This window comes from Pseudocercospora fijiensis, assembly GCF_000340215.1.
Source record: "Pseudocercospora fijiensis CIRAD86 unplaced genomic scaffold MYCFIscaffold_8, whole genome shotgun sequence".
NCBI classification, from domain to species: Eukaryota; Fungi; Ascomycota; class Dothideomycetes; order Mycosphaerellales; family Mycosphaerellaceae; genus Pseudocercospora; species Pseudocercospora fijiensis.
In genome coordinates this window covers 364,947-392,870 of record NW_006921539.1, presented here as the reverse complement: position 1 = coordinate 392,870, position 27,924 = coordinate 364,947, and the positions used below count along the sequence as shown (strand labels likewise).

General features: G+C 51.7%; 11 protein-coding genes and 1 non-coding gene across 12 annotated transcripts; 4 read left to right on the top strand and 8 right to left on the bottom strand.

The window, feature by feature from the left end:
* Positions 1 to 78: 78 nt before the first annotated feature.
* On the top strand, positions 79 to 6,747 carry MYCFIDRAFT_156372 (uncharacterized protein; the record flags this gene model as incomplete). Its single annotated transcript, XM_007931681.1, has 1 exon — positions 79 to 6,747. One exon carries the CDS (start codon positions 79 to 81, stop codon positions 6,685 to 6,687), a length of 6,609 nt encoding a protein of 2,202 aa, XP_007929872.1. The 3' UTR covers positions 6,688 to 6,747.
* Positions 6,748 to 7,172: 425 nt separating this feature from the next.
* Positions 7,173 to 8,517, bottom strand: MYCFIDRAFT_204668 (uncharacterized protein; the record flags this gene model as incomplete). Its single annotated transcript, XM_007931680.1, has 2 exons — positions 7,173 to 8,388; positions 8,475 to 8,517. 2 exons carry the CDS (start codon positions 8,515 to 8,517, stop codon positions 7,229 to 7,231), a joined length of 1,203 nt encoding a protein of 400 aa, XP_007929871.1. The 3' UTR covers positions 7,173 to 7,228.
* Positions 8,518 to 8,844: 327 nt separating this feature from the next.
* MYCFIDRAFT_212119 (Serine/threonine protein phosphatase) lies at positions 8,845 to 10,279 on the bottom strand. The gene has a single exon (XM_007931679.1). The coding sequence runs from the start codon at positions 10,224 to 10,226 to the stop codon at positions 8,967 to 8,969; it is 1,260 nt and encodes a 419-aa protein (XP_007929870.1). The 5' UTR covers positions 10,227 to 10,279; the 3' UTR covers positions 8,845 to 8,966.
* Positions 10,280 to 11,888: 1,609 nt separating this feature from the next.
* Positions 11,889 to 12,185, bottom strand: MYCFIDRAFT_103839 (uncharacterized protein; the record flags this gene model as incomplete). The annotated part of the gene is made up of 2 exons (XM_007931678.1): positions 11,889 to 12,026; positions 12,138 to 12,185. Coding segments are annotated over 2 exons (186 nt in total), but the record flags the coding sequence as incomplete, so codon positions are not given.
* Positions 12,186 to 12,521: 336 nt separating this feature from the next.
* Positions 12,522 to 14,947, top strand: MYCFIDRAFT_208661 (uncharacterized protein; the record flags this gene model as incomplete). Its single annotated transcript, XM_007931677.1, has 4 exons — positions 12,522 to 13,265; positions 13,291 to 13,373; positions 13,415 to 13,427; positions 13,462 to 14,947. 4 exons carry the CDS (start codon positions 12,522 to 12,524, stop codon positions 13,492 to 13,494), a joined length of 873 nt encoding a protein of 290 aa, XP_007929868.1. The 3' UTR covers positions 13,495 to 14,947.
* On the bottom strand, positions 13,441 to 14,977 carry MYCFIDRAFT_216307 (uncharacterized protein; the record flags this gene model as incomplete). The annotated part of the gene is made up of 1 exon (XM_007931676.1): positions 13,441 to 14,977. The coding sequence occupies one exon, from the start codon at positions 14,975 to 14,977 to the stop codon at positions 14,207 to 14,209; it is 771 nt and encodes a 256-aa protein (XP_007929867.1). The 3' UTR covers positions 13,441 to 14,206.
* MYCFIDRAFT_t58 lies at positions 13,747 to 13,841 on the bottom strand. The gene has a single exon. It is a non-coding gene; the product is annotated as a tRNA-Asn (tRNA).
* Positions 14,978 to 15,689: 712 nt separating the features above from the next.
* On the top strand, positions 15,690 to 16,637 carry MYCFIDRAFT_34789 (uncharacterized protein; the record flags this gene model as incomplete). The annotated part of the gene is made up of 2 exons (XM_007931461.1): positions 15,690 to 16,157; positions 16,206 to 16,637. Coding segments are annotated over 2 exons (900 nt in total), but the record flags the coding sequence as incomplete, so codon positions are not given.
* Positions 16,638 to 18,164: 1,527 nt separating this feature from the next.
* Positions 18,165 to 20,081, bottom strand: MYCFIDRAFT_115667 (uncharacterized protein; the record flags this gene model as incomplete). Its single annotated transcript, XM_007931675.2, has 1 exon — positions 18,165 to 20,081. A coding segment is annotated over one exon (1,917 nt), but the record flags the coding sequence as incomplete, so codon positions are not given.
* Positions 20,082 to 20,342: 261 nt separating this feature from the next.
* Positions 20,343 to 21,269, bottom strand: MYCFIDRAFT_79833 (uncharacterized protein; the record flags this gene model as incomplete). The annotated part of the gene is made up of 1 exon (XM_007931674.1): positions 20,343 to 21,269. One exon carries the CDS (start codon positions 21,267 to 21,269, stop codon positions 20,343 to 20,345), a length of 927 nt encoding a protein of 308 aa, XP_007929865.1.
* A 733-nt stretch (positions 21,270 to 22,002) lies between these two features.
* Positions 22,003 to 23,080, top strand: MYCFIDRAFT_71957 (uncharacterized protein). Its single transcript, XM_007931616.1, has 3 exons — positions 22,003 to 22,086; positions 22,150 to 22,444; positions 22,518 to 23,080. Exons 1-3 carry the CDS (start codon positions 22,060 to 22,062, stop codon positions 22,811 to 22,813), a joined length of 618 nt encoding a protein of 205 aa, XP_007929807.1. The 5' UTR covers positions 22,003 to 22,059; the 3' UTR covers positions 22,814 to 23,080.
* MYCFIDRAFT_156359 (uncharacterized protein) lies at positions 23,041 to 25,319 on the bottom strand (the record flags this gene model as incomplete). The annotated part of the gene is made up of 1 exon (XM_007931673.1): positions 23,041 to 25,319. One exon carries the CDS (start codon positions 25,317 to 25,319, stop codon positions 23,244 to 23,246), a length of 2,076 nt encoding a protein of 691 aa, XP_007929864.1. The 3' UTR covers positions 23,041 to 23,243.
* Between the last annotated feature and the right edge of the window lie 2,605 nt (positions 25,320 to 27,924).

The following is a 27,924-nucleotide window of genomic DNA, read 5'->3' as shown; positions in this document are numbered from 1 at the left end:
GAGTCGCAGCAACACCTTCTCCAACACCTTTCCCTTCGATATCGCCGTCCGCCCGCGACGCAGCGGCACACATCCAGCATGTCGTCGTCCAAGCAGGGCAGCGGCAATGCCGACAACAACCTCAACCAGTACAAGTACTCTGCTATGAGTAACTTGGTGCTGCAGGCCGACAGACGTTTTGTTTCGAGACGTGGCGACGATGCGACCGGCGATCCAGAGTCACTGGCTGGAAGGATTAATCTGGGCGAAATGGGCTCAAGAACATCGAGGGAAAAGGCTCCAGTCTCGGCCGCGACACAGGATCAGGCGCGCAAGAGAAAACGGACAGAGCCTGTGCAGGGTTCGCGCGCTGCTGGCATCTTGTCAAATGCGGATATGAATGTCGAAGGTCTGAAATACCGACCTCGGACGGCGGCGACCAAGGATGTTTATGACTTGATCTCTTCTGAGGTTGCCAAGAAGATGGGCGGAGACTATGGTCTGTCGATCACAGCTTCTGCGACAGATTCGATATTGGAATATCTCAAGGATCCTGGAATGAAGGACTTCGACAAGAAGAAGGAAATTGACGATATCCTTGGTATCACGACTTCGAGCAAAGAGTTCAATCAGCTGGTGAATCTGGGCAAGAAGATTACGGATTATGATGCTCAAGATGAAGATGAGGATATGAAGGATGACGAGGATGCGGACTTGGACGACCAGCAGGGTGTGGCAGTCGACTTCGGTGACGAGGACGATGACGAGAATGCTGGGCAAACATTTGAGGTCCGAGACGAAGGCGAAGACTCAGAAGACGATCTCGAGCTTGGCGCAGAAGAAGCTGCTGAAGACGGTGCAGGTCCACCTCCAGACGCTGATGGTGGAGACGAGGAAGAGGATGACGGCATGGTGATTGAAAGCCGGCCCCGGCGACGAGGAAAGGAAGACAGCGACCCAAACTTCGTACCTGCACACGAGATCGATGCATACTGGCTGCAACGGCAAATAGGGCAGATTTATGACGACGTGCATATCCAGGCCGAGAAGACGCGAGAGGCGGAAAGCATTATGTCTGGCGTGGATGAGTCTGGAGAAGAAAAGCCCTTGCGTGAGGTTGAAAATGACTTGATGGAGCTATTTGACTACGAACACCACGAACTTGTTGGCAAGCTTGTGAAGAACAGAGACAAGATCATCTGGGTCACGCGATGGCGAAAGGTGGCCGAAGACGACGCGTCGAGAGTCGCATTTGAGAAAGAGATGGTCAATGCCGGACACGCTAGCATACTGAAGGAGCTGCGAGGACGAGATGCAGCTCCAGAAAAGACTGGTCCAAAGCTCCAAGTCAAGCTTGACCCCATGCAGCTTGATGCCAAGCTGGAAGCCAAGGACGAGGATGAAGTGAAGAAGGAAGGTCTGGTCGGTGGACTCCAGCCACGGAAGACTCTGAATCTGGACGATCTGAAATTCGATCAAGGCAATCACCTCATGACCAACCAGAACGTACGATTACCGCAAGGGTCGACCAAGCGGACTTTCAAAGGCTACGAGGAAATTCATGTTCCAGCGCCGAAGCGAAAACAGATTCCTGGCGAAAAGCCTCTCATTCCCACATCTGATCTTCCATCTTGGGCGCGAACAGGATTTGGCACATCTCAATCCCTCAACCGCATTCAGACGCAATGTTACGCATCTGCATTCGAGGACGATGGTAACATGCTGATTTGCGCGCCCACTGGTTCTGGTAAAACGAACGTGGCTATGCTTACCATGCTTCGCGAGATTGGCAAGCACCGAGATCCAACTACAGGAGAGATCAACTTGGATGAGTTCAAGATCATTTACATTGCACCTTTGAAAGCTTTGGTGCAAGAGCAAGTCGGCAACTTTGGCAAGCGGCTTGAGTCGTATGGCATCACGGTTTCTGAACTCACTGGTGATCGACAGCTCACCAAACAGCAAATTGCGGAAACACAGGTCATTGTCACTACACCGGAGAAGTGGGATGTCATTACTCGCAAGGCTACCGACACCAGCTACACCAACCTGGTTCGCCTAATATGTATTGACGAGATTCATCTTCTCCATGATGATCGTGGTCCGGTCCTGGAGAGCATCGTGTCTCGAACAATCAGACGAACAGAACAAACTGGCGATCCCGTCCGTATCGTTGGTCTATCAGCTACTCTGCCTAACTACCGAGACGTAGCTACTTTCCTTCGAGTTGATCCACAGAAAGACCTCTACCACTTCGACGGCACCTTCCGACCTTGCCCTCTCAAGCAGGAGTTTATCGGCGTTACAGACAAGAAGGCTATCAAACAGCTCAAGACCATGAACGAGGTCTGCTATACCAAGGTCTTAGAGCAAGTTGGGCAGAACAAGAACCAGATGCTGATCTTCGTTCACTCAAGAAAAGAGACTGCGAAGACTGCGAAGTTCATCCGAGACAAAGCCCTTGAGGCAGATACGATTGGACAGATCATTCGGAGCGATGCGGCAAGTCGAGAGATTCTGCGAGAAGAGTCGGAGACCGTTGCCAACGCTGACCTTAAGGATGTTCTTCCCTACGGCTTTGGTATTCACCATGCTGGTATGAGCAGAGCAGATCGAACCACAGTAGAGGATCTTTTCGCATCTGGTGAGATTCAAGTCCTGGTTTGCACTGCGACACTGGCGTGGGGTGTCAATTTGCCAGCGCATACGGTCATCATCAAAGGAACGCAAATCTACTCACCCGAGAAAGGTTCCTGGGTCGAGCTCAGTCCTCAGGATGTGCTGCAAATGCTTGGCCGTGCTGGTCGTCCACAGTACGACACCTATGGAGAAGGTATCATCATCACCACACAGGCAGAGATTCAGTACTACTTGTCTCTGCTCAACCAGCAATTACCGATTGAGTCGCAATTTGTGTCGAGATTGGCAGACAATCTGAATGCTGAGATCGTGCTTGGCAATGTCCGAACTCGTGACGAAGGCGTGGAATGGCTTGGATACACTTATCTTTTCGTACGGATGCTACGTTCTCCAGCACTTTATCAAGTTGGCGCAGACTATGAAGAAGACGAAACGCTCGAACAAAAGCGCGTTGACCTCATCCACTCTGCTGCGGCGGTTCTGGAGAAAGCTAGTCTGATCAAGTATGACAAGAAGACAGGCCGCTTCCAGTCAACCGATCTTGGCCGAGTCGCAAGTCATTACTACATCACGCATGCCAGTATGTTGACTTACAACATGCATATCCAGCCATCCGTCAGCCCCATTGAGCTTTTCAGGATTTTTGCTCTCAGCGAAGAGTTCAAGTACATTCCGGTGAGACAGGATGAGAAGCTCGAATTGGCAAAGCTTCTTGGCCGAGTACCTATCCCCGTCAAGGAGACCATTGATGAGCCACATTGCAAGATCAATGTGCTTTTGCAGGCATACGTGAGCAGACTGAAGTTGGAAGGCCTAGCCCTGATGGCAGATCTTGTCTACGTTACTCAGTCTGCAGGCCGTATCTTGAGAGCCATGTTCGAAATTGCACTCAAGAAAGGCTGGTCGCAAGTGGCCAAAGATGCACTGGACCTGTGTAAAATGGCAGAGAAGCGCATGTGGCCAACAATGACACCTCTGCGGCAATTTCCAGATTGCTCGCCAGACATCATCAAGAAGGCTGAGCGAATGGACGTGCCATGGACCAGCTATTTCGACCTCGATCCACCTCGAATGGGTGAGCTTCTGGGCATGCCCAAGCAAGGACGACAAGTATGCAACCTGGTCGCCAAATTTCCCAGACTGAGTCTCCAGGCACAATGTCAGCCCATCACTCGGTCCATGCTTCGAGTTGAGCTGACGTTGACGCCGAACTTCGAGTGGGATGATTCGATCCATGGCCGCGCTGAGAGTTGGTGGATCATGGTTGAGGATTGCGATGGAGAAGATATTCTCTTTCACGACCAGTTCCTCCTGCGTAAGGAATACGCCATTGTGGAAATGAATGAGCATATCGTCGAATTCACGGTGCCCATCACCGAGCCGATGCCACCAAACTATTTCATTTCTGTCTTCAGCGACAGGTGGATGCACGCAGAGAGCAAGCTTACACTGTCCTTCCAAAAGTTGGCCCTACCCGACAAGTTCCCACCACACACGCCTCTGTTGGATATGCAGCCTTTGCCAGTGCAGGCTTTGAAGCGGGAAGATTTCGTTGGCCTTTATGAGCAGTGGCCACAATTCAATAAGATCCAGACTCAGACGTTCAACGCGCTATTCCAGTCTGACGACAACGTCTTCGTTGGTGCGCCGACTGGCAGTGGGAAGACGACTTGCGCCGAGTTCGCACTGTTGAGACACTTTACGAAGAAGGAAGCGGGCAGAGCAGTATATATTGCGCCATTCCAAGAGCAAATCGATGCGCAGCACAAGTCGTGGAAAGCCAGACTAGGCCCGATAGCTGGAGGCAAGACCGTCGTCAAGCTTACTGGTGAGACCACGGGCGATCTAAAGCTGTTGGCAGAGGGTGATCTTATCCTTGCTACGCCAGTGCAATGGGACATGATGTCTCGAGGCTGGCAAAGACGGAAAAATGTTCAGAACGTCAGCCTGATCATCGCAGACGACCTGCACATGCTCGGTGGACATCACGGCTACATCTACGAGGCAGTCATGTCAAGATCGCAGGCTATCAAAGCACAGCTTGAGAACGACCTGCGCACGATCGGACTGAGCGTGTCTCTCTCGAACGCGCGAGACATTGGCGAATGGATCGGATGCAACAAGCACACCATATTCAACTTCAGCCCGAATAACCGACCGCTGCCACTCAATCTTCACCTGCAGACCTTCAACATTCCTCACTTCCCGTCGCTCATGCTGGCTATGACCAAGCCGACGTACCAGGCTATCTTGCAGTATGCACCAGAGAAGCCAACGATCGTCTTTGTGCCAAGCAGGAAACAGGTTCGAGCTACTGCACAAGATCTCCTGGCGGCTTGTGTTGCAGACGACAATGAAGACAGATTTTTGCATGCTGAGGCAGAAGAGCTCGAGAAAATATTGGCGAAGGTCAAAGAGCGAAGCCTTGCAGAGAGCTTGGCTCATGGTATTGCTTACTACCATGAAGCTCTGTCGGATTCAGACAAGCGCATCGCTGAGCATCTATTCACGGTAGGTGCTGCGCAGGTCATGCTGGTCTCGAGGGACTGCGCTTGGGAGATCCAGAGCTTTGCTCATTTGGTGATCGTCATGGGTACACAATTCTTCGAAGGCCGAGAGCATCGATACATTGACTATCCCATCAGTGACGTGCTGCAGATGTTTGGCAAAGCTGGACGACCCTCAGAAGATAAAGACGCACGTGGAGTGCTGATGTGTCCGGACGTCAAGCGCAACTATTACAAGAAGTTTCTTGGCGAGGCACTGCCCATCGAGAGTCAGTTGCTCAGCTATATGCATGACGCATTCGTCACAGAGATCAGCACCAAGACCATAGAGTCAACGCAAGATGCCGTCGACTGGACTACTTACACATACTTCTACCGACGACTTCTGGCAAATCCAAGCTTCTACGGCTTGACAGATACTTCGCACGAAGGCCTCAGCACATACCTCTCCGAACAAGTGGAGCAGACTCTCAAAGACCTCAATGATGCCAATATCATCGATCTCGACGAGGAAGAAGACACAATCACGCCGCTTAATGCCGCCATGATTGCAGCTTACTACAACATCTCCTTCATCACGATGCAGACACTTCTGCTTTCACTCAAACGTAGCACGAAGCTGAAAGGCATCCTTGAAATCGTCACTGCCGCCACCGAATTTGAGGACGTTCAAATCAGACGGCACGACGAGCACGTCCTGCAACGCATCTACGATCGCGTCCCCGTCAAGCTTTCCGAAGCCAACTTTGAATCACCACACTTCAAAGCCTTCGTCCTCCTCCAAGCCCATTTCTCCCGCATGCAACTCCCTCTCGACCTCGCCAAAGACCAAGAAGTCATTCTCCGCAAAGTCCTCAACCTCCTCAGCGCCTGCGTCGACGTCCTCTCCTCCGAAGGCCACCTCAACGCCATGTCCGCCATGGAAATTTCTCAAATGGTCGTCCAAGCCATGTGGGACCGCGACTCCCCCCTCAAACAAATCCCACACTTCTCCGACGAAAAAATCCAAGTCTGCGAAAAATTCGGAATCAAAGACGTCGTGGAATTCCAAGACGCCATGGATCCCGAAGAAAATCCAAACCACAAATCCCTCATGTCCGCTCTCAACTTCTCTACACCCGAACTCGCCGACGCGGCGAATTTCGTCAACGAACGATACCCCAACATCGATCTCGACTTCGAACTCGAAGATCCCGATTCCATCACTTCCGGAACTCCTACATCCCTCAACATCTCTCTCACACGTCAATTAGAAGACGACGAAGAACCTAATCTCAAAGTCCACGCCCCCTTCTATCCCGCGGAGAAAACTGAGAATTTCTGGCTTGTGGTGGGAGAGGAGAGTACGAGGAGTTTGCTTGCGATCAAGAGGGTGACGGTTTTTAGGGATTTGAAGACGAAATTGGAAGTTGTGGTGCCGACGCCCGGGAAACATGAGTTGACGCTGTTTTTGATGTGTGATGGTTATGTTGGGGTTGATCAGGCTCCGACTTTTGTTGTGGAGGTTGCGGAGGGCATGGAGGAGGATGAGGATGAGGGGGATGAGGAGGGGGGTGAGTAGAATTTTGAATGTGGGTGTGGTAGAAAAGACTAGAGTGAATGGTGTGTGGTAATTCCTTTCATGATCACATTTTCCATTCATTTGGTTTTTTCCTGTGTCAATCCACGTTTTAGGTGGGCTCTTCGATTTCGAATGTTCCTCGCGCTGGCTGGTTCTCGTTACAAGCAAGCAGCAGAACTAGTTCTATCTAGGTTGGACTCAGAGAGTTATATCATCGAGATGAAGCCCAAAAGCTAATGTGCCACGACGCATGCGACACCGCCACGAGAACATTGTTTTTTTGGCAAAGAAAGTACAATCCTGCCGGGTGGAATGCCTTTGCAATCGTTTTCTTTAAAAGTCTAGGACAACAAGCCTGCCTGCGTCTGGAAATTTTGCATAAGCGGATGGTGACTCTTGTCGGAACTAATGATCCCAAGCGTATATAGTTCTAACGCAAGATGCTTGCAAGCAGCATGACAGATGAGAATAGTGTATTCATGATTAAAAAGTCCAGATCACAATACCATTTCAAATTCCCTTCCTTTCTCCCTTCACCTCACTACGAATCCGGATAATAATAAAAAGCCAAAGCAATAATAACATACCACCCCACACTCATACAGCCTTCCAAATAATTCGACGTCCCACCCCGAATCAAAAAATTCACGACCAAAACCGACAAGAAAAACACAATCGTCTCGAATAGTTGAAAGTGTAGACTCAAAGGCTTATCCATGGCCCAGGCAATGAGGACGAGTAGCGGAGTCACGAATAACGCAATTTGCATGCCGCTTCCGAGGTCTACGAGTAGAGCTAGGTTCATTTTGCCTTTCCAGGAAACGATGACGGCCGTGACGTGCTCGGCTGCGTTGCTGATGATGGGGATGAGGATGATGCCGATGAAGGTTTTGGTCATGTTTGTTTGCTCCACGATTGAATCGACGCTGTCGACTAGGAATTCAGCGCAGAAACCTACTGCGATTACCGTCAAAATCATGCAGGTGACGGCACCAACAGGACCCAGAATCTCGCCTCCTTGAGATTTGGTTTGGTTATTTCCTTCCGCTTCTTGGTGCTCGGATGCCGTATCGTTGTCTTTTTTCTCGTCAGGATCGTCGCTGAAGAGGTCGGAGTGCGAGAAGAGCTGGAAGTAAAGGTAGAAGATGTACAGGACGATGAGGACTATTGCAGTACCGCGCGAGACGTCCATCACGTCGATGGTATGGCCGGCTGGTGATTTTTGAACGTTCCAGTACAGCACAGTGGGCACGATCATTGCAGCCGATGCAAGGGTCTGCAGAGAGGACATGATGCTGGCAAGTGTTGGGTCGTATCGTGTCTCTCTATTGCGAATTCCGCCAGCAATGAAGCAGCATCCAAGCACGAGAAGGATGTTGACAAGCACAGAGCCGAGGATGCTAGCTTGGACGAGTCTGAACTGATCCTTTTGGAGGGCAATGACGGACACGATGAGTTCGATGGCATTGCCGAATGTAGCATTGAGTAGACCGCCAATGGCAGGTCCAACTGCTTCAGAGAGCTCTTCTGTAGCGAAGGAAAGCAACGCTGCCAAAGGAACAATGGCTGCAAAGTTTAGGACGAAGGTTGCGATCGGAGGCCAGCCCACTGCGCCCGATGCAATACCAAACGGAACTGCAAGCAAGAGCACATTGATGTAATTGTTGCTCAATACCGCCCACACCGTCCTCAAAACATGGCCTGGCTCGAAGCGTGCGAGGAAGCTTTTTGGTCGATTTTCTGGGCTGTTGGGATAGTGGTAGTCGCCAGACTCTCGACGTCCATACTGACCAGAAGTTGGAACGTGGTAAAGAAGTGCTGTCCTCTCATCACTGCTGATGCTTTCGTGTATCTGCTTTCGGCGAGCTATATCGTGACATCGTTGGCGGATTTGGGAGGCAGCTAGAGCAGTTGTGAGCAAGGTTTTCACATGATCACGTTGAGCCACTTACACATTCTGCCGATGCAATACTTCTGGTGAAGAGGGATGTGTGGTGGATGTAGAGTGGCGTCGAGAAGATATTGTGGTCGAAGTGTCAGTGCAGAGTTGACGCTGAATGACCGCATCATTCCGAAGGCCAAGCTGCGGGACTGTTTTGCCCTTGGCTTCGTTTCTTCCATCGATATCGAGACACTCCTGCGCGGCTGCGGCTATACAATACGCACGGCACGACATTGTCGTTGCAGGAACAGCGACCTGCCACTTTGAGATAGACGATCCTTGATGACGGGCAGAACAGCGAGAATGTAGCCATCATCGATGCCTGAGGCTGCTTCTTTCAGCGCTTCTTCCTGCGACGGCACACTGCTGCCACCACGGAAATATCATCGACCTTGCCGCCTTCAATGGCCAGTCCTTCTTCCACGCCTTTCTCCATGAACGGACTTGCCGCAAACGGGTCCTCCGCAATCTTCCTCGCGCTGAGCACAATTTCTTGCGCCACGAACTTCATCGCCTGTCGCAAGTCTTCACTCTTTGCATGCTCTTCCTTATTCCAGTCCGGATGCTCCTCTTTCCATTGATTCAACGCTCCAATAGCATAATCGGCGACTTCTTCTTCCCAAAGATTGTCCGTCACTCCATCACTAAGCGCAAGCACAATGTCGTCTTCCTGAATATCCACCTTGTCCAAAACCGCGTTCTTCTGCGGCGTGTCGGGACTATTCGTTCCAAGCTGCCGCGGACAGTCAAAGTAATGGTATTGCTCCTTGCTCGAGAACAATATGTCAGCCAACGCGTCATCCTTCTTCTCCGGCAATGCTCTGACCACCAAGATCTTGCAGTCTCCGAGTTGAGTTACGTATAGCACCGGGCGCTCGCCATTGTCCTTGCTATAATGCAGCAGAGCGACACTGGCCGTCGTCGTGCCATGCCACTCATTTGGCTCGCTCAGCGCTTCCTTCGTCCTCTCATACGCCTTCTCGAGGTATTTGACAGGATCCGGATCTCCTGCTCCGCCATATACGTCCTTTTCAGCCTCAAGCGCCCAGAAGTGTATGATCAGTCTGCTCCATAACGGCGCATGGCCTTTCTCCCGCTGCGCCCACTGTCCAACCCCATCGTTTGTTCCAATCAACGTCTCACTCGACAACATGGCATCGTCGCCGTTCGTTACTCCCCGGATCATATTTCCATTGTGGTCTTTGGGTCGATGGTGCGTCGACAGTGGATCGGAGAAGCTTCCGCTAGGCGGGGAGAAGAAGGGAGGAGGAAAGGGTCGGGACGGTCGCTTCGCCCAGCCTGAGTAGGCTGTCTCGAAGTAGAACGGCGACTGAGATTTGGTTTCCTCGGACTCTTTAGGAGCTGGAGTTGTAAGGCCCGCTTGTGGATCGCGCGATCGTTTGCGGTTCTGTGAGAAGCTGTCGTGCTTTGGCGCATGATTGTCAGCGGAGTTCTGTTGCGCTGCTTCCTGTCTCAACCACGACCCAGTCCATAGCGTTCGCGATTTTTTCTCGACGGATGTCCTGCTGCTGAATCGCAGGACTCGTGTAACGATGATGGGAGTACGACCAGCTGCAACTACCCGCACTGCGAGCATGCTTCCGTCCCAGCAGTGAGCTTGCACAGCCCTGCACACGGCTGTGATATCTGCATACCACTACAGTCCGTGAAGGTGACCTGCCTCGACCAGAGCTGAAGTAAAAATGTCCCAGTCCCAGAGTTTCGGGATGTGGTCAGCAAGATCTCTGGGAGAGCGTGAACTTGAACCAGGAAGACGCGCCGACGCCGGGAACGAGATCCGGTTCAGGTCTTGGCTCGATTGGTTTTATCTTTGGAAACCTACAATTACTTTGTGCCAAACTCACTTCTGAAGAGCTGTGACCAGCGAAAACACATCATGCTGTACAAGCACTGACATCGGAGCGAACGTGGACCCATCACATGCGAGCTCCGAGGCGTGCGAGCTATCACACCAAACTCTATTTCATAGCGGTGAACCAACCCATACACAAACAGTGAGAAAAGCTGTACACGGGAATTGAAAACGAAAGACTGATATCAGGCTGAAGGATTTTCTGACGCCTTCTTCGCCACGTCTCACGTTGCTGATCAGTCCGTTCTCTCGACCTCAGTAGTCGGAATTAGCATCGAAGGCCACGATACCATAAGGTTCTTTCGAGTGCGATGCTTCTTTCCGCGAATGACTGAGTCTGCATCGCCTCATAGAGTGCTCGAGCTGCACCAGAATGTGTTGTGTTGTAATCGACACGAACCTGCTCTCGTCAGGTGCTGTAAGAACGCCTTCCACAACTCCACGTGCTATTCCTGAATTTCTCCGCGGGTCTGACCAGGTTTTGGCAGTGATTGAGTTGGGGCGTCAAGCAGAAGCATAGCATATCAAAAAAAATCATGGATCAGCGTTACCTTGTACAAGCGCTGTGGGTATCGCCTTGATAGGCCTCCCTCTGCGTCCGACAAGAAAGCGGCCAGGAGGTAGCTAACATTCACATACATCTCCCATCCAGCCTCAGCCCAACGGTCTCGTGGTGCAATGGTTAGCACATCCACTGCGTGAGTACTTCGTGGGCTCTGGCCTCTCCTTTGGGAGGATTCTCGGGCAATGCCCGGATTGAGGTTCTAACTTCAATCCCCAAGTAGGTTTATTCCTACTTGCCCCACGTCGTACGGTTGTATCGCCTGATGCTGAGTGCCGCACGAAAGCGTGTGTGGGAAATCTGCGTTCGAGTCGCAGCGAGACCATTTCTTCTTTTCTTTTCTTTTTCTTTTTGCGTGCCCCGTGCTTTGATTTGGCTGAGTCTTGTGTGAAATTGGTCTCGGAGTGGCTTTCTTTTGCTGCAGAAACGTGCCTGCGCTTGCGAATTAGTATACTGTATTTATGCTCTGCGAGACCGTGAGTTCATGCTGTCGAGCTCAGTAGACGAGATGATGCAAGTATCGTGTCCCGGCTCGCCTTCACTGTATGACACGAAACTGGCTGGGAGGACCACCTGCTTGTATACCACTCATATATACAGCTCTTGCATCTCAACTCATCTCGCTCTTCGCTCTTACATGCCTAGCCTCCCACAGCAAGCAATTCGAAGAGAATCTATCGTGCCATTGATACTGGTATCCTTAAATCTAGTGTTTCGTGCCCTTTTGTTCTGCCTCCGCCTGCTTCAAAAACTCTCTGCAAAGGACGTATCAGCATTTGTGCAAACGCATTGCGTTTTTAGGCTCGCGCGCTTTTCATCGGAGGTCTGACATACTGTATGAAGTTCTCCTCATCCTTACTGCTGGCATTGATCGGGGGGCCTTGCTTTGCTTGTTCCTTCTTAGAGCCGCCCATCATGGCCCAAGTACCAGTGAACAACGTCCCAAGAGTGGCCATGGCGAGCTGTGAAGATATGTATTAGCCATCAACGTCTCCTCGGAAGTCCGCGAGCAGCGGAGTGCCAATGCTGATGTTCTGAAGCATTTCGCGGAGTCTGTCGAAGGGGTTGCGTACCACGTGCGAGCCGACCTTCTGGCCCATGACCTGGTAGTAGACGACCATTGTGACTGTGACGTGTCGAAGGTGTGGTATGGGGTCGTTTCGCGTGCTGGGGAGATGTCGTCGTCGCTGGAGTCCAATGGTGAAGTCTGAAGTCGCAGCTTCCCTTCGCCGAGCCGCATCCACTTCCGCAGGGCAGGGCATACGGAGGCCTATACGTATCAAGGGCTCAATGGAGGGCAGGGGTCGGCAAGCTCGAGATCGGCCTGATGACCTCAAATTCGACCCGAGCAACTCTCCGAAGTCCTCTACATACATTACCCGCTGTACAGAACTCTTCCGAGGACAGACTTCCAAACGCATAGACATCTCCTAGTTACCTAAACACCTCTGCCAGTCATGGCAGGTAAAGACCAGAACTCCGACCCAAACCAGCTCTCAAGCATCCCACACGAGCGCAAAGGCGATAGACCCGACTACTCACAACCTCTCCCACGTCAAAAACTGCCCCAAGAGCTCCAAGATACCCTCGACCAAGAAGACCGCTTTTGGGACGTCCTCACCTCAGGCAACGCAGGCGAAACAACCGACTCCAGCGTCCGCTATGCCGCCTACGCCTCACGCCTCCGCACAATCATGCTTTCCGCGCACCGCTACGTAGCATACACCTCAGACATAGGAGAATCCTTCCGACCGGTCGCACATCCATGGTTAGTCCGAGGAGCGTACGGCGTGAGTTGGGCATATCTCGCCGGCGATGTTTCGCATGAAGGATACAAAGCATACAAAAATAACCAGAGAATTTTACATCCTGAGACGGATGAAGAGAAAGCTGCGGTGGCGATCAGACCCGGAGGACAGCATGTTCCTGCGATAGAGGACTATAGGGCTGTGATGGTGCAGAGGGCTGTGTTTCAGGGTATTGCGAGCATGGGATTGCCGGCGTTTACGATACATAGTATTGTGAGGTATTCGGGGCGAGCGATGAAGAATGTGAAGAATGTGAGGTTAAGGACGTGGGGGCCTATTGGGTTAGGTCTGGCTGCTGTGCCAGCTTTGCCTTTTATGTTCGACAAGCCGGTGGAGGAAGCGACGGAGTGGGTGTTTCATAAGGCCTTTGAGGCGATTGGAGGACCGACTGCTGTGGGAAAGGACACACATGGACAAGGACCGGAGGTGGGGCATAAGCAGAGCGAGAAGAGTCCCAAAGACGAGATTTGAGAAGTCAATCCCAGAGAATGTTGTACAGATGTGAAGAATCGATGCATCGAAGGTGTGGCATTGCGGTAAAGCGCGGCGAAAGGAGTTTGCTTCTCTGCTCAATGAAGGGCCTTGCGAGGCACAGCTGTATATACATTTCCATACTCCATAATATCTCAGAAGGCTGAACCCCTTTATCCTTACTTGCTACTGTTGATGAGCTGTTTTAAGTACTTTCCTTGCTGGTTGCTTTTACATCGGTCGGTCTCTGAACCAAACTGTTCACGACCAGCGATGAGGCTGATGCCTGGGACGCTCGCCGGGCCAAAAAGAATTCGCTTTCACACTCCTGATCATCCTTCACAACAGTTGCACGCCTCATATCTCAACGAATATTGAAGCTACAAGAACAGCAAAAGTTTCGCTTCCCCGGACAGGATTGAACTGTCAACCTCCCGATGCTCTGCTCTTCTTGCTAGAATAACAGTCGAACGCGCTAGCCAATTGCGCCACGGAGAAGATTCATCGGTGCTATGCGATGATTGGGCTCTTCTCCAGTAAGAAGGATTTATATTAGCTGTGCGTGGTCTGTGCGGCCTTTGATCGACGACGTGGGTCATCTCCAGCTGACCAGGGAGGCCGGGAATAGGCGTCCCGTGGGTCTGAGGCGTATGAGGGAGTCTCCTGTTGTCAGGTGTTTGGTGAGAGGGACGAACATCGAACAGGATCTGTGCCGGAATGTCTTCGAAGGTCCTTCTCAAGCGATGTCTTGGCAACAACCAGATCTCCGTGGGTGGGTATCATGATTTTAAATTCCAAAGTGACTTGCACAGCCTGTGACCAGTGCAAGAACATTTGTCGTAGGTAAAACGCAACCAGCTTATTCAACCTTTCCCAGCGTGTTGCTCCTCCTCCTTCATCCTCGTCTTGAACTCTCTAGGCGTCTCAACCTCCTTCTTCTTGCTCCCGCCTATAATCTTCTTCATCACACTCGGCTCCCTCCACATCCCCACCTTCCTCTCTTTCGCCCGATTCTCAGCCTCTTCATACCTCTCCTTCTTCCCTCCAAACTCACTATACATCTTCGCCTCGTAAACCGTCGCCAACCCAGCCTTCAACATCTCCAACCCAACATCTTCCCTCCTCAATCCAAACCACTTCCTCTTATACACCGTAGCCACAACTCTGTCATACTGATCTCTCCGGTACGGCAAGACTCTCACATAACGTCCCAAAATCCTGTCTCTCAACCACTGCAATGCTTCGGGTCCATATTCTTGCCCCGGTCTCCCGAAATGCGCGTTCTCAGGCGCATCAATACCTGCGATGCGAATAGACAACGTCTGATCTTTCAACTTCTTGTCTGTCGGAATAGGTCGAAGAATGCCCCAAGCAGTCCACCTCCCTCCAGGAGCATGAAACATGCGAAAATTATCTCCGTCTCCTACGTTTGTGACTTTGCCATACAAAGAACGTTTTCGCAGCCATTCTGGTTTTAGGTGATTGACGTTTGGGATTCGACGGAGACGGGTTTTGTAGAAGCGTGATGCGGTGTAGGAGGCTATGACGGAGATGGTTGAGATTGTGATGACTTCGTTTGTGGTCCACCTTCGGCGAGATGTGTCTTTGCCATTGCCGCCGCCGAACAGAGTCATTGAAGGGTTGGGCGATGGTGAGGTTGAAAGGGAATGGAGTTGTGTTTGTGTTGATTGAGTTCAGCCTCATGCCGAGGTCGAAGCAGGGGTTCTTGGTTGGCAAGGTGGAGCGTAGGGAGGAATCTTCTCAAGCTCTTTCGACACATTATTTAATCAATTGCCATTGTCAGGTTCATGACTTGAATTCCACGCTGCTTGTGAGAGCAGGCGGGTTGCCCATCGAAACAGAGAACCAAAGTCCTTCTAGTAGCCGAAGGCAAGCTTAAGCATTCAGCTCGGTGGTGGAGTGCGATGTCGAGCACCCTCAACGTGCACAACGCTGGATTAGCCTGGAGGCAGTTGCATACGGGGTTCGATAATATCACGCTTCAGAAGCTCCCGCCCTTTGCACGGTCCCTCGTAGGTCACCACATTCGACACATCGTGTTGCCCGCCTTCCAGTCAACACTCGCCTAATGAGGTCGGTCTCGGCATTGTCGTACCTCATACGGACTTCAGCTTCTTTACGACCGCAAGCTCCGAGATTCATAACCAGACGAGTCTTCGTAGCTTCTCAATCAAGACCATCCGACCAGAAGCTGAACGCGGACCAATAGTCAGGACCAACATGGCACAGTATGTACCAGATGGAACCTTATTCAAAGGGCTCGAAGGCAAGGTTGTCGTCCTCACAGGTTAGGATCATCTTCCTCCTTGGGATCGATAAACATATCTGACATGGACAGGCGGTTCTACTGGAATCGGAGCAGCTGTCACACGAATCCTCGCAAATCACGGCGCCAAGGTTGTTTTCGGCGACATCAATGTGGCGGCAGCAGAATCACTCACTAAAGAGCTGGACTCTGTAACTTTCTTCAAGTGCGATGTTGTCAACTACGATGACTTGTACAGCCTCTTCAAAGCAGCACACGATCAGTATGGCCGGATCGATCATGCAATATCCTGTGCCGGCATCTTTGAGCAGGGAAATTGGTTTGACCCGAAGCTGACCATCGACTCCGTGAAATCCGATCCGGGCAATTCCAGAGTTCTGGATGTAAACGTTCTCGGGACGCTACATTTCTCACGTATCGCTGCAGTTTTTCTCAGAGAAAGGCTTCGGAAAGGCGAGAACAGGAGTTTGACACTCCTATCGAGCGTGAACGCTTTTCGCGAAAGCCCAGGATTGTTCATCTACCAGGTAAGTCAGCACAACTAGTAGCACTGGACTGTACTAACCACCTGTCAGACCTCAAAACATGCCATTCATGGTCTTCTTCGCTCATCGAGGAAGACTTTATTCGAGAGAGATGGGATTCGAGTAAATGCAGTCTGTCCGGGACTCACCGACACCGCGATGACGACTGGCATCATTGCAGCTTTTCGAGACAATGGTCTTTACTGGCAAAGTGCTGAAAGTGTCGCGAAAATCATCGTCGGTATCATGTCCGAATCCATGAACGGCAAGGCATACTACATCGAAGGCGGCGATGGCTGGGAATTCGAAGACAGCTTCTATGCCATGCAACCCCAGTGGCTTGGAGAAGAACCGACAAGACGTATGCGAGTCAATGCTGAAGCGGTGAATAAGGTCAGATTGCTCTCAATTGTCGATGACTACCTATGCGTCGATTTGTATACTGACTCAGTCTTACAGGGTATCTTGGCGCCAAAGGAGTGAGATAGGTAATGAAAATACCATCAATCGACATTGTTTCGCGAAGGAAAGACGCTCGAAGTGAACGACCCCAAATGACACATTCTTGTTACCCCCATTCAACTCTGTCGCACTCCGCTTCCTTCTACTTTCGGTATGGTAAGATCAGCGGCAACCACTCCGATTTGCTGCTCACTCTCGGCAGCTAATGGAATGGCATCTCGAGTCGCCCTCGCCGCCCGCCGGGCGATCACGCTTCACACTTCTCCCACACTCCGTTCAAGCTTTGATGACAAGCCTTGCAAGCGTGGCCGTGGACCTGGTCATCAAAGTCGGTGTAATCATGTGAAGTGTCTTGGCATTGTTTCATGCGCATACGTCCCAACAACCTGCACAGGCAACTACACCCAAGGTCGCGACGAAGTCTACTACACACCGTCCCATACACCTACGACCAAGTCCTCCCCATAATCGGAAACTACAGCAATCTCACCTGGTCCGGCTCACCCGAAAACTCCGTCTCGCTAAACGGCACCGACAACACAGGCGGAACAGCACGCACCTACGATCTCGCAGGCGCACACGTCATCGAGACGATTCTGGAGTACTCCAAACCTCCTTCCCCGGGTCCATACAATGAAATCCACAACACAGCTCTCCTCACAGTTCCCTCCGCCGGGAACGTAAGTTTCTACATCCCTTTCGACGGAACGGCAGTGACTAGCGTTTGTGATGGGAACGCCAGTAGTTTAAATTTCACGGCTGTGTATTGTGCGACCAATGCGACGGCTGCGGGACAGTTGTTGCATATGTTACATTTTGGGGATGCTGTTACGGTGGGGAAGTTCTTGGGTGGGAAGAATTTTTACGAGTTGTGACGCGCTGGGGAGTAATGCGACGGGTCCTGCGAATCAGACTGCTAGTTTCCCGGATGCGGCGAATGGTACGATGGGTGAGGGAGCGACGGGGACGATGTCGGGTGGTGGAGCTTCGACGTCGAGTTCTGCGGCTGGTGAGGTGAGGTATCGTGGTGGATTGACTGGAGGTGCGATCTTGATCATCGCAGGTTTGATGGCGATCGCCTTTAAACGATCTGAGATAGCGCTTTGGATTATATATCGACAGGATCAGCTGCCCAGCATGCTTGCTTTGGGAGCTCTCATTTCGTGCGCTGGTAGACAACTTCAAGCCGAAGTTCATTCTGCAACATATGGTATCGGACTCAGTCACAGTGGACTCTGTGGAAAATCAGTGATGTCGGGATTCGGGAAAAAGCAGATCATGGAAGTGCAGTCTTCACATGCATGATATCTGAGTAGCAAGTACCCCGATATCGAGTTTCGAATTCCAGCGAATAATGCGAAGCTCAGTTCGCCTGGGAAATATACCTCGAGATAGGAGGCCCAGAAGCTGCCTTTGGAGTCAGGAGGCAGATAATAGACATCCAAACTTAGCAGCAGGACGACCTGAGTAAAGAATATTTCCTGACTAGGAGCAACATTCTCGATATCTCAGCAATAGCATGAATAGACGATACTATCACGCCGTCTACTACAGACCTCGCCAAGCAACCTTAGCGACATGATCGGCCTTCTTCCGGGTAGCTTTGACCAGACCAAGATACTTCAATTCCGCCAAAGCGCGCTGGAACAAAGCCATCGCAGCCGCTTCATCCTCCACACTGTCGCCAATGACAGCCTCGAATGCTTGCCAAAGATCGCTTGCGTTGATAATGTTGCCGGATTCGAGGTACAATTGGTACAAGACAGCAGTCGCGGGCTGTGTTGCTGCTAGAGTGGCTTCCTCGGCCCCTTCACCTGGTGCGCAGCATTTGCAATCCAGGTAGTCGTGTGGTGCGGCTAGAGCGCGCTCGACCGCGTGTCTAGGCCTGGGTGTGAAGACTTCGCGGTAGGGTGATCGGAAGTCGTACAAGAAGACTTCGTTCATAGGTAGTTCTCTGGGGTTTATGAGAAGCTCCGCGAAATGGGATTCCAGTGTATCTGCGAAGCGACGGACAAGTGTCGTGTATGCAGCATCTTGCTTTGAAAGTGTAGACTTTTGCTTGCTGAGCTCGACTTTCTGTGCGACCACTGTTGTGCGTAAGGTAGAATTTTTCACGTCATCTTCGCTCCGCAAAGGCTGCTGTTGAGCTCCATTGTCATTCCCGACAAGTGACGCGAGCTCAGTCTCTAACGCGAGCACTACCTTGTCAAGACTCTTTGGCAATGCACTCTCTCTCACTGCAGCCATGACTTTCAAAGCTGTGTCAGAAGGTAGCTTCTTGACGGATAGCAAGAGCGAGCGCAGAAGGGGTGATCCAGCCAACTTAGCCGACATCATCTGGATGTATAGGCCTGACTTTGAGGAGACTTGTGTGTACGGCAAATGCTTCTGGATGTTCCTTATGGCTTGGCATATCATCAAAGCATTCGCGATCTTAGTTCGACCAACCTCAACACTCTGCTTTGTGAAGTCGAACAGGGCTATGTCGGAATCCAAGAGGCATCGTAACTGACCGGCTTCTCGTTGCTCGAGAAGCTCTTCTGCGTATCCACGGAATGACGGTAATATTCGGAGTGCTTTAAAGTGGTCGCTTGGAACAACGTCAAATGTGAGCTCGGAGTCGAGGAACAGCGTGGTGGCATTGGCAAAGTGTTGACTCATATAAGCATACTGAGCAGAGTCTCTCAGACTGTCAATGCCTTGGATGTAGTCGCCCTGCCTGTCGAGCATTGATGACATCAGGTTCGGTCCCAGCCAAAGTGCCGTGTCTGCAGCGGTAAGAGCGTCGAAGACCTGTTCCGTCTCGTCGATAGATACGGCAGCATCGAAGAGTCGTCCATTAAGACATCCAACAGCTTCGTTCGACAGTCTCTGTTGCAGGAATTCGACTGAGGTCGCAATGTTGAACAAGAAGGCGAAGGGGATTCGATCTTGCCAACACGCCAACAGCGTGATCAGCTCCGAGAGGAGATCATTGTCGAAGGCTTCGGTGTCCTGGAATGCAATGACGATTTGTTTCAACTGGCGCTCCTCGACATAGTCGCAAAGGATTTGAAGATCGTAATTGAGCAGCTTGGTACCTCTTCTGGATATCGTTCCTTCTTCCAGGTCATCCTCGCCTTCATCAATGGTCCTCAGAGTAGCCTTCTGAACGATTGTCTTGAGCAGGTTCTTAAGATTGGTGCCCGTACTTGATGAGATTGAGACCATCGACCGGCGCGCTTTGAACCCAGGTTGCACAGAAACTTGGGTGACGATGGAGGATGTCAATGCCGAGTTTGCACCAGCCACAACCAGAACCGTCGGAATTTTTTCTGGTCGCGTAGATTCCTCACTGTCGTCAAGAAATTGAGCGATTTCCGCTACGGTGGCAGCATTGATCACGTCAAGCTTCGCGTCGATACGCTTCTGCTGCGAGTACCACGTATTCCTATATGCGGTCCTTCGCGATTGCCAGGAGGCTTGGAGTCCTCGATCACGGGTCTTTCGACGTTTCGCCGGCCGATCAGCATCAGGTTGAAAAACATAGCATTTTTCGTACTCCATTATGTGTTGGTGCGCTCCAGTGTAGACATCTAGAAGGATAGAGTGAGAGGTCGGAGAGACGCTAGACGCGAGACGCGCAACTGCCAAGACATGCCCTACGGAGGACCAAAAGTCCGTCAAGTTCAAAATGCATTGCGCAGACGGGAGGACAGCGATGTGCTTTGATGTTATTCTACATGACTATCCATGCTCGTCCTCTGTCAATCCAGGACAGTCCTCCATGCTCTGATCTGCATACCGATACTTGCACCAGAAGCAGTAGTTGTACTTCTCCCGGAGATGCTTCAATATCTTGTCCAGCCGCTGCGCTATAGGCAACGCTTCATACTCGTCAAGATCAGCATCCTCTTCATCAATATCCTCTTCAACCTCTGTGCCGAACGCCAAATTGTCGTCCTCGTCCTCTTCGGTATAATCATCCCTCCGCGACAAGCTTTGGTCAAGATCGTAGCGCATGCGGCGCTCGCGTTCTTTCTCCAGCCTAGACTTTGCGAGAGGCCGCCAGAAGAGTGTGATGGACGACAATGGCGCATTCTTCCTGTCATTACTCGGCGCTGCGCCTGCCTTCCCGGCTTCAGATGTAGACAATTCGCCCTCAGGCTTCGCGTCCGTCTCAAAGCCCTCAAGTATCCGCATTGCTGACCACCACTGTCCCTCCTTGCGCTTCTCCTCTGCTTCCAGCCGATTTCGCTCTCGGTAGTCATCCGCATCAAGCTTGATCTTCTTCTCTTGAACGCCCAGAGCTTCAGCCGCCTCTCGAAGCTTGCGCTTTTTATCGCTCTCCATGCCGATTCCACCGCGGTCTTCTTTGATATTTACCTCGATCGGCCGGGTTCTTGCGTCTGCGGTCTTGCCGAGCGCACCGCCTTTGAAACCCATTTTGGCCATCATTTGAGCTCCTTTGTTGGAGCTGTCTATTTCAGTAGCAAGAGCATTCTCGAGCCGCTGCCTGTCCTCTTCTTTGCGCTCGGCTTTCGATTTTACCTTGCCGCGCTCAGCAGCCTCCTTCTTCAGGCGCGCTGTCCGTTGCAACGACGTCTCCTTCTTTGCAGGCGCGTTGTCGAAGGTCATCGAGAGGTAGTCATCTTCTTCCTCATCGCCGGCCATGATCGCGCGTGTGACGGTGTCTCCGGCTGATTGCGGTTGTAGATATTCAGCAACCCTTCAGCCCGTACCAAGGGGAGAACTCCGTTCTACGCCTGGGGCGCTGAATTCGCAATTGTTAGGCCATATGTGAGAGGCATGTTATCGGCTCTGGTGAAGCCAGGGTCTGATCCTCAGGCACGGCTTGGCGCCAACCTACAGTAACATCCCAACTATCCTATCCTATCCTACCTCCATCGCCCCGCTTACGAGCTCGTATCTATGACCGTCTTCACCATCTGAACAGCCTCGGGTCTACCGATATAGATTAGTAGAGTCAGCTCTGCCGTGGAGAAGGGAAGCAAGACAGATACGGAGAGCCACAAGGGACGCAGCAATTCCGCCTACAATACGACTTCGCCGCGCGGTTGCGATGTCAGCAAAATGCCACCGACCCTGACTCCAGGCTCAATCGACAAGATGATGACGAAGCAAAAAGAAAGAGCGAGATCCAAAATTGGTCGGGATTGAACATCGGCCTCGCTTTTTAGCAACCATTTCGGTGTCCGACCATTCCCAGAAGACCAAAAAAATGAAGATAATTTACTTCAATTAGAACTAGTGGGCAAGGTGGATACCGGGCTCAATGCCAGATCGGCATTGGCAAGGAAGCTTCCAGCCATGTGAGATGGGATCATGATGGCCAGGAAATGCAAATGCAAGGAGAAATAAGTAGGTAAGCAACTCCGCACGATCTCTTCAGTGTCCATCTCGTCGATTCTCCTACCTCAATTCATCCCACCCAGCAGCAACCATGGCACCGAAAATCGCTATCGTCTTTGTGAGTATCCATCCTCATAGCTCTGCAGACCTCAATAATGCGTATGCTGACAACCGCCACCAGTACTCCACCTGGGGCCACGTCCAACAGCTCGCTGAGGCCGAGGCCGAGGGCATCAAGGCCGCTGGCGGCACTGTCGACTTGTACCGTGTGCCAGAGACTCTCCCACAAGAAGTCTTGACCAAAATGTACGCTCCAGAGAAGGACAGCAAGATCCCAACCCTCGAGAGTCCATCCCAGCTCGAGCAGTACGATGCTTTCCTCTTCGGAATCCCCACCCGATACGGAAATTTCCCGGCTCAATGGAAAGCTTTCTGGGACTCGACTGGAGGTCAATGGCAGAGTGGAGCCTTTTGGGGTAAGAACGAGACTTTGAGAAGAGCACGCCCCTGATCTCTAGGGGAAGATTTTTGGCTGACGTTCAAGTTCAGGCAAGTACGCGGGTCTCTTCGTCTCGACCGCGACTCTAGGTGGAGGGCAGGAATCCACAGCTTTGAACGCCATGAGCACCCTCACTCACCACGGCTTCATCTTCGTGCCCCTCGGCTACAAAACCACCTTCGCGCTCCAAGCCGACCTTTCAGAAGTGCGTGGCGGTAGCCCTTGGGGAGCAGGAACCTTTTCTGCTTCTGACGGCTCTCGTCAGCCCTCGAAGAAGGAGCTTGAGCTCGCTACTGCTCAAGGCAAGGCTTTCTATGAGGCTGTCGCTAAGGTCAACTTCGCGTGACTAGATGGCAGTAAGAAAGAAACACAAGGCGCAGCGAGTGGTGGACAAGAAAATGGAACTACAACAGCAACGGCGGTGGATAGTAAGAAGCCGACAACAAGTTCCTCTGCGCCTCAAGCACAAAATGGCAAGGATGAGAGTAGCAAGGGACCTTGCGGCTTGCCTTTCAAATGCACGGTTGCTTAGAAGAAGAAGAAGAAGATGTCGTTACGAGATACCACATAATTCACGAATTGATTATCTTTGTATTCCTCTCCTAACTCGAGGCGAAAGAAATGCATGCAAGCATGCCTTGCTCCGCTGCGGTGGTATCCTGGCTATGTCCTGTCCTACTATGTCCTGTCCTACTATGTCCTGTCCATCCAAACCTCCCAACATCTATCATCTATCATATCCCAGAATTCTATCCGTGATCATAAACATCATTAAATCAAACACTCATGGTCACCCCATGCATATTCCCATTCATCTGCTCCTCCTCACCCCACCCCTCAACCTCAACCTCCATCCCACCCCCCTCAACCCCATTACACGTACCACCCACCACCCCTCCTCCATCCCCCTCCTCAACCCCCATCATCAAAGAAGGCCTCCCCTCCACGCCCCTCAACAGAAACCTCAACGCCCCCAAATTCTCCAACGCCCCCGAAATCCACTTCGCCTTCTTACAACTCACCGTCAACGTCCAGCGAAACTCATTCAAGCGACACGCATAAAATTTCGCCTCCTCCTTCCCGGGACTCGTCGCCATCAGCAAGGCCCCAAACGTCGCAATCAGCGAGAAATTCGCCGTCGAAGCGAAATACCAAAACGCATCGAGATGTTCGGGTTTCAGGCGATTCACAAAGTCGAGCGCGGAGATTAAACGCGTCTTCGCCGCCGAGCGGCATATGTACAGCATGTACGGGTTTGTGGTGGCCGGGTCGAGGGACTGCACGATGCGGCGGTGGATGCTGATTTCTGTGGCGAAGTAGGCCAGGTGCAGGTAGCCTTGCGGGGCGAGGTGGGAGGGGGTGAAGTTGTCGATTTTGCAGGTTTCGGGGAGCTTGGTGAACCAGTCTCTGAGTTTGATTTGCACGGGTTTGGCGCGGGCCAGGGCGAGTTGGGTTGCGTATTGGCCGGCGCGGGAGAGTTCGGTTTTGGCGGATTCGCTGTAGAATGTTGTGCAGACTTCGGACATGATTGAGGTTAGGGAGATCATTTGTATGAAGACCGTGCGGCCTCTTGATGCTTGGGAGTCGGTGTCTTCGTTGGGGGTTGGGAGAGGGTGGATTGTTTCGTCAAAGTCGTCGTCGGTTGGGATGGGGACGTTCCAGTCTGATGCATTGATGTGGGATGGTCGGCCGTGCATCAATGCGCTCCATTTGTCCTGCATGTACAGCGCCCAAGCAAGTCGTTTTCGAAGCTTTTTCTCCCAAAGAGGTATGGACCAGTCTGAGCAGTCGAGATGCAGGCCGATATCCTGACCTAGCGCAACTAGTTGAACTGTCAATGTCCACGTACTTGACTTGGCTCTCTGCAGAAGTAGCAGGCCAGCTTGGACAGCAGACATTTTCGGTCGATGCATCGCAGCTGTAAGACTTGAGATGGCGATAGACTCCAGTCTGGCTAGATCTGGTTTCGGATGTGAAGAGACGGCAGGATCTTGATCCCACCATCTCATTGCCAGCATGTACATGGCAGCCAGCAATGGAGGATTGAATTGTCGATCGCCATGCTGATATCGATCAAGAAAGGCGTGCTTCTGTATGATGGGATAGCTTGGTTGGACATTGCGGAAATATATATCGATCAAGGCTGGACCATGGGAGCCAATGACCTGCTCGACATCGGCCAGAGCACGTGACTCATCGTCAGGGACCGAGACATCAGCATCATCCTGGGTGCTGAAGTACTCGGTCCTGCTGACCTGACGAAGACTACCAAGCTGGGATTCGGTCTCGTTCTTCTCGTTGAACGAGCCTAGGCCAATAAGGCGAGCATCCAGGGCGGTCGTCTGACCAAGGTACTTGCAATGTCGATGCCGCTGCAAGCTCAGCGACTCGTCAACAACAAAAGGCTTCCTCATCGAGGGCTGGCCAGCTGACGGCGTCGGCTGGCGTTCGACTGAGATTGGCTTTGGTGGAGCAGCAGCCGGAGTGGGAGGAGTGAAGACCGGAAGCTGGTGGGAGGGGGAGGAGGGTGAACTTTTCTTCATTGCATGATCGGCTTTCGATGCATCATGCGCCTTGCGCTTCCTTGGTTGTGCGTTCTCCACAAACGTGCATTCTTGCTTGTGAAACTCGCAGAGGACGCAACGACGACCTTCCTGAAGAACGCACTTGGATTTACGTCGCCTGCAAGCATCACAGGGGCGCTCTCTTTTTGAACGGGCTTGAGACGATGAGCTTGGTTGGAGCAGTTTCAAGGCAGGTCGATTTTCTTTCCCTTCGCCAACGTGCTTCGGAGGCGACCAAGCTGCCGTGGGACGGGGTGAAGGTCGTGGGGCCAGCGAGGGCACTGCCATTGCTGTTGCCATTGTGGCGGTCCAGGAGGCGGAAAGATTGGCGCAGCGCGATAGGTGAAGATGTAGATAGGCAGGCCAGGTCACACTTGGCGGAAGGCTGTTTCCGGATGCAGATATGGGTGGTACAGGTGGCTATGCGGTGCCAGATTGGCCAGTCGACAAGCGAAAGCCTGATGGTTAGCAATGCACGAGATAGAAGTGCTTATCAGGCGAGGCGAATAACACGCAGGGCAGCCAAGAGCAACGCGAAAGCTGCGACAAATGCGCACCCTAAACGTGTTCCGCAGGTCCGCAAAGGGCGGCAATGAATATCAAATAGGCCAGGGTTCTCGGGGTCATTGCAACGACTCGAAAGCCAAGCCTCAGAAGAAGAAGATGGTCATGGACACTGGCCGTGAGATGCGGATTTCGAAACAATAATATGGATCGCTCATGCGAAGAGGACGGGCAGGCGAGGAAGTCGTCGTGTGCGGTGATATGATATAGCAGCACGACTCCAGATGCTCCCAGCGCCCAGTCAGCAAGCACCCGACTCACCTATCTCGCTCGATTTCAGGCGAGAGCACAGGAAGCGTAGGTGTGTACGTAAAACATGCAATTCAGTACCTAAGAGAAATGCTCAAAACGGCTCACACTTGCTCGAAAGAAGGCGAGAGACCAGGCACCAGATAAGGCCAAGCACCAGCCAATCACACGCGTTGGAATGTGTCGTCGTTTCCGAAATAGAGTTCGCGGAAATTGCGCAGATGCCTCAGATCGTGCCAAATGGAGCGCTGATCTTGACCTCAGCTGCTGCCATCATCTGTGCATTATTATTCCATTGACATGTGACGGACCCTGACGCCGGATTGTGGTTGTTGTCTGGAGAATATATGGAGATGCATTATTCCCACTGTGAGCTGCTCCGGCTGGTCGCCTGTTTCGCCGGGAATTGCTGATCTCAGGTCCCGTTCGGTCGTCCTGTTGTCGTGGGTCCACTTTATTTAGATAACGCTGTCCACCACCACAACAGCGGTCTGTTCGGTTGTCGTCGTTATCGTGGTGTGTTATCGTGTCCAAATAACACCTCTTGAACTGGCCAAAGTGGATACTCATTTAACCCTCGCTTCTATGCCTGAATGTAGTATAGTGCACTAAAACCATGGTTATCTGGCAAACTCGATCCTTCTGCTCAGTTGGCAAGATATCACCTGTTTCTCAGCCCTACGTGATGCCGCAAGACCGCAATAAGGAAAGGCGTGGTGGTAGTGGTGGTGGTGACTCTGCTGCTGGTGAGGAGGTGGATCCAGCGGTAGGCGCCGGCGTGCGCATGTGGAAGGTCGCTCGAAGGAATACGTTGTTGGTGATTATTATGGTGTCGCTCTTGATCCAGCAGTACGTGGAGGTTATGTCGAATGGCGTGCGGTCGGTGTATACGGACGAGAATAAGGGCGAGCGGTTTACATACGAGTTGCTGGACGGCGACGAGCAGCGCATGTATCGATACTGTCGGTTCACTCCAAGTCAGTTTCTCGAGCTGTATAGTATAATCTTTGAGGATGGCGACACGGTTGAGCGCGGCGGAAAGGAGGTACCTATATTGTCTGATGGCAAGAACATCAGTGGCATTCAGAAGCTGCTTATCTTCCTTAATGTGGTGACGAAGGCGCGTCCATATCGCGATATTGCCGAAGACTTCTACTATTCTATATCGACTGTGTCGGAGATAGTCTACGAAGTGCTAGAAGCGCTCTTGCTACTGCACAAGAAGCTAGTTAAACCAGCGAGAGCGGAAGACTCGCTAGCGATAAAGCGACGAGGAGGCAAATATTGGCCGTTCTTTAAGGACTGCGTCGGCGCACTCGATGGCACCAAAATACCGGCCTTTGTTGGAACCGAAGAACAGCATCGTTTCCGCGACTATAAGGGTGCTGTATCGCAGAATGTGCTAGCAGTGGTTAACTTTGACCGCCAGTTTACATTCGTTCTACCTAGATGGGAGGGCTCAGCGCACGATGGCACTGTATTAAATGATACTGTCTCGAGGCATGGATTCGGCGCTCTAGAAGGGAAATATTATCTCGCTGACGCTGGTTATAGCAATACTGATATTACCCTCGTACCATTTCGGAGCGTCAGATACCACCTGAAGGAGCAATACGAGGCTCTCGATAAGCCACAGAATGAGTACGAGCTGTTTAACCTGCGGCATTCGTCTCTTCGTAACGTTGTCGAGCGGACCTTTGGTATTCTTAAACGACGGTTTAAGATCTTCCAAACAGCGCCGGAGTTTGACTATATTACACAGGTTAAACTGGTGTACGTGTGTACTGCGCTCCATAACTTCCTAACTGAGAAGGGCAGTTTATACTAAAAGAAGATGGCTCTGCAACGCGATGAGACCTGCCATTTTGATAGACGAGGGCCTAGTGTCGATAGAATGGATATTAACCGCGAGGTTAACGAGATGGAGGCCTTTAGAGACTCAATAAGCGAGGATATGTTCCTTAAATATCGAGGATATGTAATGGTAAATGGTGACAATAAATACGAGAGCGAATAGATAGGTAAATAGGAGGACGGGGACACGGTGGTATATAGTAAATAGTACTAAAATCTAGCCTCT